Source organism: Triturus cristatus, chromosome 3_2, assembly GCF_964204655.1.
Source record: "Triturus cristatus chromosome 3_2, aTriCri1.1, whole genome shotgun sequence".
In the NCBI taxonomy this organism is placed as follows: Eukaryota; Metazoa; Chordata; class Amphibia; order Caudata; family Salamandridae; genus Triturus; species Triturus cristatus.
The window spans coordinates 1,177,874,550-1,177,887,628 of record NC_140584.1 but is presented as its reverse complement, the minus strand read 5'-3'; the positions used below and the strand labels follow the sequence as shown (position 1 = coordinate 1,177,887,628).

The 13,079-nt window shown below is 46.6% G+C and overlaps 1 protein-coding gene across 2 annotated transcripts in view; it reads left to right on the top strand.

Annotated features, from left to right (window-relative positions):
- The window catches only part of CFAP65 (cilia and flagella associated protein 65), a 684,907-nt gene that overhangs the window by 302,019 nt on the left and 369,809 nt on the right, over positions 1–13,079 (top strand). For both annotated transcript variants that reach the window (XM_085650063.1, XM_085650062.1), the window contains exons 12-14: positions 6,379–6,516; positions 11,013–11,258; positions 11,788–12,012. In XM_085650063.1, coding sequence (XP_085506189.1) covers positions 6,379–6,516; positions 11,013–11,258; positions 11,788–12,012 — 609 coding nt within the window. The remainder of the gene's footprint in view (positions 1–6,378; positions 6,517–11,012; positions 11,259–11,787; positions 12,013–13,079) is intronic.

Genomic DNA, 13,079 nt, shown 5'->3' with positions numbered 1-13,079 from the left:
CCTACAACACACTGCTGAAGAAAGGACAGGAGCCTCATACAACACACTGCTGAAGAAAGAACAGGGTGCCTCATACAACACACTGCGGAGGAAAGGACAGGGAGCTTCATAAAACACACTGTTGAGGAAAGGACGGGGAGGTCCATACAATACACTGCTGAAGAAAGGACAGGGAGCCTCATACAAAACACTGCCGAGGAGAGGACAGGGAGCCTCATACAACACACTGCTGAAGAATGGACAGGGAGCCTCATACAACACACTGCTGAAGAATGGACAGGGAGCCTCATACAAAACACTGCCGAGGAGAGGACAGGGAGCCTCATACAACACACTGCTGATGAAAGGACAGGGAGCCTCATACCACACACTGCCGATGAAAGGACAGGGAGCCTCATACAACACACTGCTGAAGAAAGGACAGGAGCCTCATACAACACAGTGCTGAGGAAAGCACAGGGATTCTCATACAAAACACTGCTGAAGAGAGGACAGGGAGACTAATACAACTCACTGCTGAAGAAAAGACAGGGAGCCTCATAGAACACACTGCGGAAGAAAGGAGAGGGAGCCTCATACAATACACTGCTGAAGAGAGGAGCGGGAGTCTCATACAACACACTGCTGAAGGAGGGACAGGGAGACTAATACAACTCACTGCTGCTGAAAGGACAGGGAACCTCATACCACACACTGCCGATGAAAGTACAGGAAGCCTCATACAACACACTGCAGAGGAAAGGACAGGGAGCCTCATTCAACACACTGCTGAAGAAAGGACAGGAGCCTCATACAACACACTGCTGAAGAAAGGACATTGAGCCTCATACAACACACTGCCGATGAAAGGATAGGGAGCCTCATACAACACACTGCTGCTGAAAGGACAGGGAACCTCATACCACACACTGCCGATGAAAGGACAGGGAGCCTCATACAACACACTGCTGAAGAAAGGACATGGAGTTTCATACAACACACTGCTGAAGAAAGGACAGGGAGGCTAATACAACACACTGCTGAAGAAAAGACAGGGAGCATCATACAACACACTGCTGAATAAATGACAGGGAGCCTCCTACAACACACTGCTGAAGAAAGGACAGGAGTCTCATACAACACACTGCTGAGGAAAGCACAGGGAGCCTCATACAACACACTGCGGAAGAAAGGAGAGGGATTCAAATACAAAACACTGCTGAAAAAAGAGAAGAGGGAGTCTCATATAACACAATGCGGATGAAAGGACAGGGAGCCTCACACAACACACTGCAGAAGAAAGGACAGGGAGACTCATACCACACACTGCGGAGGAAATGACAGGAAGCTTCAAACAACAAACTGCTGAGGAAAGGACAGGGAGCCTCATCCAAGACACTGCCGTGGAAAGGACAGGGAGCCTCATACGACACACTGCTGAGGAAAGGACAGGGAGCCTCATACAACACACTGCAGAGGAAAGGACGGGGAGGCTCATACAACACACAGCTGAAGAAAAGACAGGGAGCATCATACAACACACTGCCGATGAAAGAACAGGGAGCCTCATACAACAGACTGCTGCGGAAAGGACAGGGATCATCATACAACACACTGCTGAAGAAAGGACAGGGAGCCTCATACAAAACACTGCCGATGAAAGGACTGGGAGCATCATACAACACACTGCTGAAGAAAGGACAGGGTGCCTCATACCATACACTGCTGAAGAAAGGACATGGAGCCTCATACAACACACTGCCGATGAAAGGACAGGGAGCCTCATACAAGACACTGCTGATGAAAGGACAGGGAGCCTCATACCACACACTGCCGATGAAAGGACAGGGAGCCTCATACAACACACTGCTGAATAAATGACAGGGAGCCTCCTACAACACACTGCTGAAGAAAGGACAGGAACCTCATACAACACAGTGCTGAGGAAAGCACAGGGAGCCTCATACAACACACTGCAGAAGAAAGGAGAGGGATTCTCATACAAAACACTGCTGAAGAGAGGAGAGGGAGTCTCATACAAAACACTGCTGAGGAGAGGGAGTCTCTTACAACATACTGCTGAAGAAAGGACAGGGAGACTAATACAACTCACTGCTGAAGAAAAGACAGGGAGCATCATACAACACACTGCTGAATAAATGACAGGGAGCCTCATACAACACACTGCTGAAGAAAGGACAGGGAGCCTCATACCACACACTGGTGAGGGAAGGACAGGGAGCCTCATACAACACACTGCAGAAGAAAGGACGGGGAGCCTCATACAACACACTGCTGAGGGAAGGACAGGGAGCCTCATACAACACACTGCGGAAGAAAGGGCAGGGAGCCTCATACAACACACAGTTGAAGAAAGGACAGGGATCCTCATACGAAAGGCTGCTGAGAAAAGGACAGGGAGCCTCATGCACCACACTGCAGAAGAATGGACAGGGAGCCTCAAACAACACACTGCAGAAGAAAGGACATGGAGTCTCATACAACACACTTCTGAAGAAAGGACAGGGAGGCTAATACAACTCACTGCTGATGAAAGGACAGGGAGCCTCATACAACACACTGCAGATGAAAGGACAGGGAGCCTCATACCACACACTGCGGAGGAAATGACAGGAAGCTTCAAACAACACAATGCGGAAGAAAGCACAGGGAGCCTCATACAACACACTGCTGAAGAAAGGATAGGTAGCCTCATACAACACACTGCGGAAGAAAGGGCAGGGAGTCTCATACAACACACAGCTGAAGGACAGGGAGCCTCATACAACTCAATGTGGAAGAAAGGACAAGGAGCCTCATACAACACATTGCGGAGGAGAGGACAGGAAGCCTCATACAACACACTGCTGAAGGAAAGACCGGGAACCTCATAAAACTCACTGTCCACAAAAGAACAGGGAGCCTCATACAACTCACTATCGACGAAAGGACAGGGAGCCTCATACAACACACTGTGGAAGAAACGACAGAGAGGCTCATACAACACACTGCATATGAAAGGACATGGACCCTCATACAACACACTGCGGAGCAATAGGCAGGGAGCCTCTTACAACACACTGCGGAGGAAACAGCAAGGAGCTTCATAAAACACACTGTGGAGGAAAGGACGGGGAGGCCCATACAATACACAGCTGAAGAAAGGACAGGGAGCCTCATACAACACACTGCCGATGAAAGGACAGGGAGCCTTATACCACACACTGCCGATGAAAGGACAGGGAGCCTCATACAACGCACTGCTGAAGAAAGGACAGGAAGCCTCATACAACACACTGCTGAAGAATGAACAGGGAGCCTCATACAACACACTGCTGAGGAAAGGGCAGGGAACCTCATATAACACACTGCTGAAGAAAGGACAGGGAGCCTCATGCAACACACTGCTGAGGACACACTGCTGAAGAAAGGACATGGAGCCTCCTGCAACACACTCCTGAATAAAGGACAGGAAGTCTCATAGAACACACTGCGGAAGAAAGGACAGGGAGTCTCATACAACACACTACTGAGGAAAGGACAGGGAGCATCATACAACACACTGCTGAGGAAAGGACAGGGAGCATCATACAACACACTGCTGAGGAAAGGACAGGGAGCCTCATACAACCCACTATCAACAAAAGGACAGGGCGCCTCATACAACACACTATCAACGAAAGGACAGGGAGCTTCATACAACACACTGCGGAAGAAAGGAAAGGGAGGCTCATACAACACACTGAGGATGAAAGGAAATGGAGCCTCATACAACACACTGCGGAGGAAAGGGCAGGGAGGCTCATACAACAAACTGCTGAAGAAAGGACTGGGATCCTCATACAACACACTGCTGAGGAAAGGACGGGGAGCCTCATACAACACACTGCAGTGGAAAGGACAGGGAGCCTCATACGACACACTGCAGTGGAAAGGACAGGGAACCTCATACACACAACCTGATTAAATGACAGGAATCCTCATACAACATACTGCTGAAGAATGAACAGGGAGCCTCATAAAACTCACTGCTTTAGAAAGGACAGGGAGCCTCATACAAAACACTGCTGAGGAGAGGACAGGGAGCCTCATACAACACACTTCTGAGGAAAGGGCAGGGAGCCTCATACGACACTGCTGAAGAAAGGACAGGGAGCCTCATACGACACACTGCGGAAGAAAGGACAGAGAGCCTCATGCAACATACTGCTGATAAAAGGACAGAGAGCCTCACATAACACACTGTGGAGGAAAGGACAGGGAGCCTCATACAACACACTGCAGAGGAAAGGACAGGGAGCCTCATTCAACACACTGCTGAGGAAAGGACAGGTAGCCTCATACAACACACTGCTGAAGAAAGGACAGGGAGCCTCATACAACACACTGCAGAGGAAAGGACAGCGAGCCTCATTCAACACACTGCTGAGGAAAGGACAGGTAGCCTCATACAACACACTCCTGAATAAAGGACAGGGAGTCTCATACAACTCACTATCGATGAAAGGAAAGGGAGCCTCATACAGCACACTGCGGAGAAAAGGGCAGGGAGCCTCTTACAACACACTGCAGAGGAAAGGACGGGGAGGCTCATACAACGCACTGCGGAGGAAATTGCAGGGAGGCTCATACAACATACTGCTGAAGAAAGGACCGGGATCCTCATACAACACACTGCTGAGGTAAGGACAGGGAACCTCATCCAACACACTGCCGTGGAAAGGACATGGAGACTTATACGACACTACTGAGGAAAGGGACAGGGAGCCTCATACAACACACTGCTGAATAAAGGACAGGGAGACTCATACAACACAATGCTGAGGAACGTACAGGGAGCTTCCTACAACACACTGCTGATGAAAGTACAGGAAGCCTCATACAACACACTGCTGAAGAATGGACAGGGAGCCTCATAAAACACACTGCCTAAGAAAGGACAGGGAGGCTCATACAACACACTGCTGAGGAAAGGACAGGGAGCTTCCTACAACTCACTGCTGAGGAAAGGACAGGGAGCCTTATACAACACACTGCTGAGGAAAGGACAGGGAGCTTCCTACAACACACTGCTGAGGAAAGGACAGGGAGCCTTATACAACACACTGCTGAGGAAAGGACAGGGAGCTTCCTACAACACACTGCTGAAGAAAGGACAGGGAGCCTCATACAACACACTGCTGAGGAAAGAACAAAAATAACATTTTATTAAGAACACTGTAAGGTGGAAAGGACAGGGAGCCTCATAAGACACACTGCTGAGGAAAGGACAGGGAGCCTCATACAACACACTGCAGAGGAAAGGACAGGGAGCTTCATACGACACACTGCTGAGGAAAGGACAGGGAGCTTCCTACAACACACTGCTGAAGAAAGGACAGGGAGCCTCATACAACACACTGCTGAGGAAAGAACAAAAATAACATTTTATTAAGAACACTGTAAGGTGCCCCTTACGCCTGGTGCATATTCTGGTGGCTTGGAAGAGAAAGGTGCATTGTTAGGGACCAAGGGCTAGATGTACGAACAATATTAATAGCGATGACCAAATAGTGACTTTTTTGCGAGTCGCTATTTGGTAATCGCTATTACTGATGTACAAAGGGGGGATTTAGCCCCTATTCTTTAATAGCGTTTTGTAGTGGGTCACAACTAGACCTACCTCATGAATATTAGAGGTAGTTCGCAATTTGTGATCCACTACTATACGCTGCCATCACAGGAATGGTGGCCTGCTGTGGTCAGCACACCACCATATCTGTGATTGCTTTTAAATAAAGCAATCTTTTTTTTTTTTTTTAAACGCTGCCAGTTTTCCATAATTTTTTTTCAAAAAAACAGGATGTGTTTAAAAAGAAGAACAAATAACCTTTAAATTAAATTTTTCAAGAGTAGGACATCTGTCTTCTTTGCTAACAAACGTTTTTTCAATCATTCTCAAAGGGAAAGTGTTTTTTTGGGGACCCCTTCCATTTGCGAATGCGCTATCACCATCTTTGAGTTGGCGGTAAAGTGTGAATGATTTGTGACCACATTTTGGTCGTAAAACTTTCGTACATATTAATGCAAATTGGTATTTGGACGTGATGCCCTAAACACTCCCTTTCCCAATACCGATTTGCAAACCCAAATTGTGATACGTAACAGGTTACCGAATCGCAATTAGGGCTTTGTATATTTGGAAATTACTTTTTGCGTTCGCAAATGGCCCGATTCTGCGAATTGAGGTGTTTGCAACATCAGAAAGGTTTTGTACATCTAGCCCCAAGACTATTTGTTTCATCCGTGCACAGTAGCAACTTTGCTAATCCCCTCATACCGTTCTCATCTGTACAATACTTTGTTGTCTAATCTTTTTTGCTTCATCTAACCATCACCTTGCTTGTTGCTGTTATCAAGGTCATGCGAAATTACCGCTATGTGGAGGATTCCACAGTTTGCCCTCCTTGGTGCCTCACTATCAGAGCCCTGGGCCACACCTTTGAGCCAGGTCAACAGCACTTCATTCCAGATTGTGTGCTCGACTCGCCCAAAGTGGTAAGTGTTGAACGTGCGCTTGTAGTACTGAGCAGCCCTCATGTCATTTCCCATTTTTTAGATTGAGCCATAGAGGTTTGACAGACTTCTGAAATTTTAGATAACTATTCCACTAGTGGTCAGATTTTCAGAGCACTTCCAATGAGTCTTGTGTTGGTTTGAGGTCCAGCCGTATTTTTTAAGTGTCCCTTACTACATCCTCACCTGTGTGCAGACTGGGCACGAGTGCTCTGGGTCGTCCAATAATTCAGGGGCCAAAAACATTTTCATCCTTGTTTTCATGGGCGACCAATTTTAGTTATTTTGTTCAGCATGTCATTTTGCCTCATTGTAGTGTTACTTCCGTGTCATAATCACAGCTCTCTTCTCCTCCTGGCATATCACTCATTTTTTGGCTTTCAAGTTCTCCCTCTCAGACGTATGGTTGGAGTTTTATACCAAGAACAACACGTGTTAAAAATGTACAAAGTCTAATGGGTTTCACAATGTATGGAATTTGTTTAGCTTTCAAGTCAGGAAATTGCAACTCTGTTAAGGACACAGAGGTGAGGTGAGATTTATACTTATGCATACATAACTGGACCAATCAGCAGAGTAACTGGCTGGGATTGGTGTTCAGTGGCCGCATGGTGTTGTGTACTTTCCTGTTTAAGTTTCTGGATAGTGCAGTTTCCGAAAGCTCTCTATTAGTTAGCTGCTAAATACATAAGAGAGTAAAGAAAGCTAAGCATAATCCTCAACTTTTTGTTTTTAAAGCATCTGCAACTTCCTGAAACAACAGCTAGGCAAATTTACATTCCATTCTATATACTGTGCATCCCATAGAACCTGTATCTTGAGCTCAACCCAGTTCATCAGAGGAGCTTGGTGTCGTCATTCTCTTTATTACATGTCCATAACATCGTCACTGTGGCAGACACAGTACATTATACTTACTTGATAAAATTACACCTTTGGTAATCTAGTGAATTTTTAAGCAAAAATAGGATTGCTGTACCTTTTATCCTGCTTTAGCTAACCATCAACTACAGCAAAAGTATCTCTAAATTTGTAAGGATAGGAAGGTCCTGACTCAGTCTCCCTGTCAATACATTTAAATACTTCCCTTTTTTCTCAAAACATTGCCCTCACAATCGTGATACCATCAGCCGTATTTAGGATGGCTTCCTCCCTACTTCAGACCTGTGGCACAATCTGGATCCACTTCCTGTCAGAATCCATCCATGAGATGTACGTCTTCTGGCCCAGACACAACCAAGCCATCCTGGACATCCTCATCTCCCAGGAGCACAGTCTCCTTTTGCTGCTTACAAAGATTGAAATCTTTCCCTAGATTATGTTACTAAGCATCCTTCGATAAGCAAATTGAATTATCCAGCAAAACGTGCAGCATCACCAGAGGGGTCGCCAGAGCCGTGTCCACCTTCTTCCTAAGAGTCTTGGTCGCTACTCTTGGATTCATTGCAGGGGCAGAAACACATAATTAAAGCCTTGATATCAATGCTTAGGAGATGCACTCCAGCTGTTGGCTCTGGATCTGGTGTTCAACTGAAAAAGACCAGGCAGAAATGTTCAGCAGTAACACAAATAGATCACAATGTCAAATGCAATCTGGTCTTAATCTTTCTGATCCGTGAGGATCTGGTCTCCAACTGATAAAGAGCAGGACAGAAAGTGTTTGTGCTGCAGTGATCAAAGAGATCCTTCTCACACAGACCTAATCTGGTCATAATCCTTCTCAACAGTTTGTAGCCTAGCATGCAATGGCTTGCATCCACCAGAACTCAGGAGTGCCAATCTGCTACCATGCTGACCTTGCCCTGGACATTCAGTTCCCGGGAAGGACAGCTGGCGATCCAAACATAATGCAACAGTCCTGGTCGAGCTTTGTCACAAATGTCCACCTTGTGCTTCTCGGTCACTTTAGATGTCTGACTGCTGACATTTCATTCATTTCTCAGAAAGATTGAGCTTTGATCCCTATTTTCAGTGAGCCAATGTACTCCCTTAGAACCTGCGAGCATTTTAAATGTATGTGGAAGGAACATTTCTGATGTGCAACAGGTACACAATCCTGTGAACTCCTCGAGATCTAGAACTGCCACTACCCGATTGAGCAACTTAGTAATGAGCTGGAGATGATGAAAGGGAGAGACAAACTCTCATGCTGACACTCCCTGTAAAATTGCAGCAGCCACAAATGCAGAGGAAATCCGGGAGCTGCTTGAGAAGTGCCTTTCATATCTATTGACACGTTCCAGTTGCCCTCTTGAACGATATCCTTCGAAAGTTAACTCCCCCTCCCATCTCAAAATGCCTATGGACAACCAATGCCACTGAATACTCTCAAATTAGGAATGGCATTCCCTGTCTCTTTCTTTCAAACTACAACCCTTTGGCTACTTTTGTGTGCACAACATCAAGCCTTTCTACTCCAGCTGTTCTACCATCTTTAAAATGCGAACCTGTTTTTTGAGTAGAAAAAGTCACCCTACATTGCCCAGAGTGCACAGTAGTCCCATAAAACTCTATTTTGAAACACTACGTTACCTGAAATATCTGATATGATGAGTTCTCTTTTGTGGGGGAATCGATTCAACGTCCCCTCTACGTTGGCTTCACCTCTGCAGAAGCTTCATTGCAGCTAGCCTGTCAAAAAACTAGTATAGATGCCTTCAGTATGTTAGTGAAAAAAATATCTTTATTCTGTTCTTTATGCAATTTAATTGTTCTTTCTTCAGTCCAGAGATAGTACTTCATGTCTGTAGAAGAAGTAAATGTATTCAATCTTTGGGAGTCATCAGTCTCTGGGAGTTCTCTTTTTCCAGTTTTATTAATTCCTTATCTTACATTTCGTATGTGTTACCCAGTTCCAGTTCCCCAAGGAAGATGTTCACCTCCTTCTTGGAAGAGAAAAGAAGACAGCAGTCCGGATCCCTGCATTTCTCCATATCTGCTGTGCTGCCCCACACTCATCTTCTTCCCCTAGCCAGTCACCCACTTGCATGGGAAGGAAAAAAAGTCAGCAGTCATAATCCTGTACTTCTGTAGACCTGCTCTGCTACCCCCGACCTGCTTCTATGTATGGACGGGCTTGGGAGGTAACGTCGCTTTCCCCACCCACCTCCACCGTTCTGATTGGGCTTGGTGTATAAGGCCCAAGGGGTTTCCATATAGGTGAGACTGCTGGTTGTTTCTCTTTGGGGAGGGACCTACACTAAAGCTAGTGCCACTCGTGTTCCCTCCTCAAGGTTCATGGTGTTCATGTCTCTGCATGGATTGCTGATGCCCAAGGACTTGCTGCTGGTGATTTACTGTATGCCCTGAGATGATGCTGGCAGCCAGCTCTCTGACCTCCAAATAGACGCCGCTGGCCTCCCCGTCTGAGCTAACCTTTTTCCGGATGTCCATATTCCTGTGAACTTGCCCGAAGGTATCATTGGCTCCTGTAGCAGTGTCCATTTTGGAAATAGCTCATGTATTGGCTGTCTTCCTGCCCGTTCCTCTCAACAGCTAAAAGCCTGCTGGCTCCCTGGAAAGGGGCAGAGCTCTGGCTGCAGTGGTTGTCGAACAGGGACTACACTGTTACATAGCCTGTTTCCTTTGCTTTAGAAACTGAAGACGTTATTGGACGTTGACATTTGTCACTGTTCTTAGATGCCCTGCTGTGTTTTTCTAAAGGATGTACCTACAATGCCAGGGTGCTCCATTCTCCCTTCGTCTTGGGCTTCCAAGCACGCTCTTCCTCTGACCCTGGACAGTGTGCAGGAGGATAGATGGTGGCGTCATCCCAGCCATGCTGTCCCTGCATGCCCAAGAGTGGAATATTGTCAACTGCGTACATTAGGAAAACTCACCCTTGAGTAGTTACCATTGCACCGAGTAGTCTCTGGCCTCTGAGATATCGGACTCCGCTGCTAGGAAATACTCCTGGTTTACAATCTACCTCTTCCTCCTGGCAGCCCTTCACCTCATTGTGGAGCATTGGAAGCACCACCACTCGCTCCACCCATGTGGGACTGGCCAATTAGCAGGATTTATATCCCTTGGGAAACCCCAGCACCATAGTGGGTAAAATGCCTTACAATTGAGTGTCAAGTCCATACTACCCACAGGTACAAACCTAGCAACTTCCACGTGGATGGAAAAGCTCAAAGCAGGCCCTTTAATGAGGACAAATACTCACATCCTTCAGAGCTCTGTCGCCTCAAGGACCTCTGTAAGAAACGCAGAAACACCGACACAAGCCGTACATGCCGGTGACACCAGGGAGCCGGAGGTCCCCATGCACTGGCGAACCCCCACTGTTTGCTCACACTTGCACAGCTCTTGAGACGGTTCAGTTGTGACCTGTATTTCCTTTGACACTGATCACTTATATTTTGTTTAATTTTCCTTTTGTGTTTTCACTACTTTCTGCGTTTTGCTTGGTGCTATTTGCTAATATCTGTGTATTTTCTGTGACTGCTCACCGCCATGAGCCTTGTTTCTTTCAGCTATTTCCTGCTGTTAGTCCAGGCAGCCCATCGCACCGCAGCTTACTGCTTCAAAACACTGGAACATCACCTCTAACCTTCAACGTGGACCAAAGCAGCTGTCCAGATGTGCTGGCAAGACCACTCTCTGGGTATATTGGCCCCGGTTCCCACAGCATACTCCTTCTGAAAACAATCCCAGACAGTACAGAGACACAAAAGCACCGACTTCCTTTACAGCTGAACTCCTGTCCAAAATATATCCAGGTGAGTATTGAAAGGGCTGGAGGTGGCCAAAAAGTGGGCACTGCATGGCCTGTTGGGTGAGAGGTAAAGTTCCAAAGCCCTTAAATGAACGGGCGGCTTGAAATTCTTTGATCTTCGGAAAAACGGATGGGGGTACATTCCATGACCTCCAGATAAATGGATTGATGGGAATTCTGTGGCCCTTAGCTGCATTATTCATGGTTTACTTTTTGAGCTGTAGGTTGAAGTTTTTTTTAATGAAATGTGAAGTCTGGTTGGATGGTCTTGTAGTAGCTTTGTGCCAAAGGTTTCATAAGACTAATGTTAAAGTCAAAAGTGGCAGGTGTACAGACATGTCCAATATCAGTATTTCAAAAGATTCCCTTGCAGATTCCAACTAGAAATGAGCGTTTGGTTATAAGAAGTTGAAATGTCTGCTGTTAGACTACAGATGCATGGATTACATGTAACCGATTGATGTAAATTGTATGGGAAAGTGCAGTTTCCATGACTGGTATCGTCTTTAGCGGCTTGCATGTTTTTTCTGCAGGAGATCTCTTTGGCATGCCGAGCAGAGACCCCGCTTCTACTCCTAGAAGGAGATGGCATACTCTACTGCAAGCCGACATGTGTCGGGACTTCATCCGAGTGCTCATATTCCCTGAAAAACCTCAGTAGGCTGCCTCTGCGATATGAGTGGAAGATCCAGCAAGCCGACAGCCTCTTCCTGTCGGTCATCCCCGCCTCTGGAATCCTTCTTCCCAATGAGAGCTCGGTGAGTGCCTTTTCTGGTGTAAAACTTGAATCTAATATACCAGGACCTATGGGGAGAGGATTGCTCAATCGAGATGCAACTCTGCAAAGCACTGAGCGTTGGAGCCATGTTTCAAACTTCCATAGGAGACTCAAGTGATAAACAGCAAAGGCCATAGAATTCCAGAACCTCTCATCAGCAAACTTCTGATCAGCTAGTAGCGGTGGGTTGTCATCCCTATATGTAAAACGAAAGGGCAACCCCAACCTAGTATTGACCTGTGCAAGGTGCCCTATTCATGAGTCCTTCAGGGTCTACAGCTGCAATGAAGGATAGAGATACACAGTATACTGGAGAAGCAGCAGAGAGAGAGAGAGAACACAAGTATCCATACACAGGGCAACATAGCAAAAGCACACTGCATAGTGACCTGTCCAAGGTGTCCTATTCATGAGTCCTTCAGGGTCTACAGCTGCAATGAAGGTTAGAGATACACAGTATACTGGAGAAGCAGCAGAGAGAGAGAGAACACCAGTATCCATACACAGGGCAACATAGCAAAAGCACACTGCATAGTGACCTGTCCAAGGTGTCCTATTCAGGAGTCCTTCAGGGTCCACAGCTGCAATGAAGGATAGAGATACACAGTATACTGGAGAAGCAGCAGACAGAGAAAGAACACCAGTATCCATACACAGGGCAACATAGTAAAAGCACACTGCATAGTGACCTGTCCAAGGTGTCCTATTCATGAGTCCTCCAGGGTCTACAGCGTCACTGAAGGATAGAGATACACAGTATACTGGAGAAGCAGCAGACAGAGAGAGAACACCAGTATCCATACACAGGGCAACATAGTAAAAGCACACTGCATAGTGACCTGTCCAAGGTGTCCTATTCATGAGTCCTCCAGGGTCTACAGCGTCACTGAAGGATAGAGATACACAGTATACTGGAGAAGCAGCAGACAGAGAAAGAACACCAGTATCCATACTCAGGGCAACATAGCAAAAGCACACTGCATAGTGACCTGTCCAAGGTGTCCTATTCATGAGTCCTTCAGGGTCTACACCTGCAATGAAGGATAG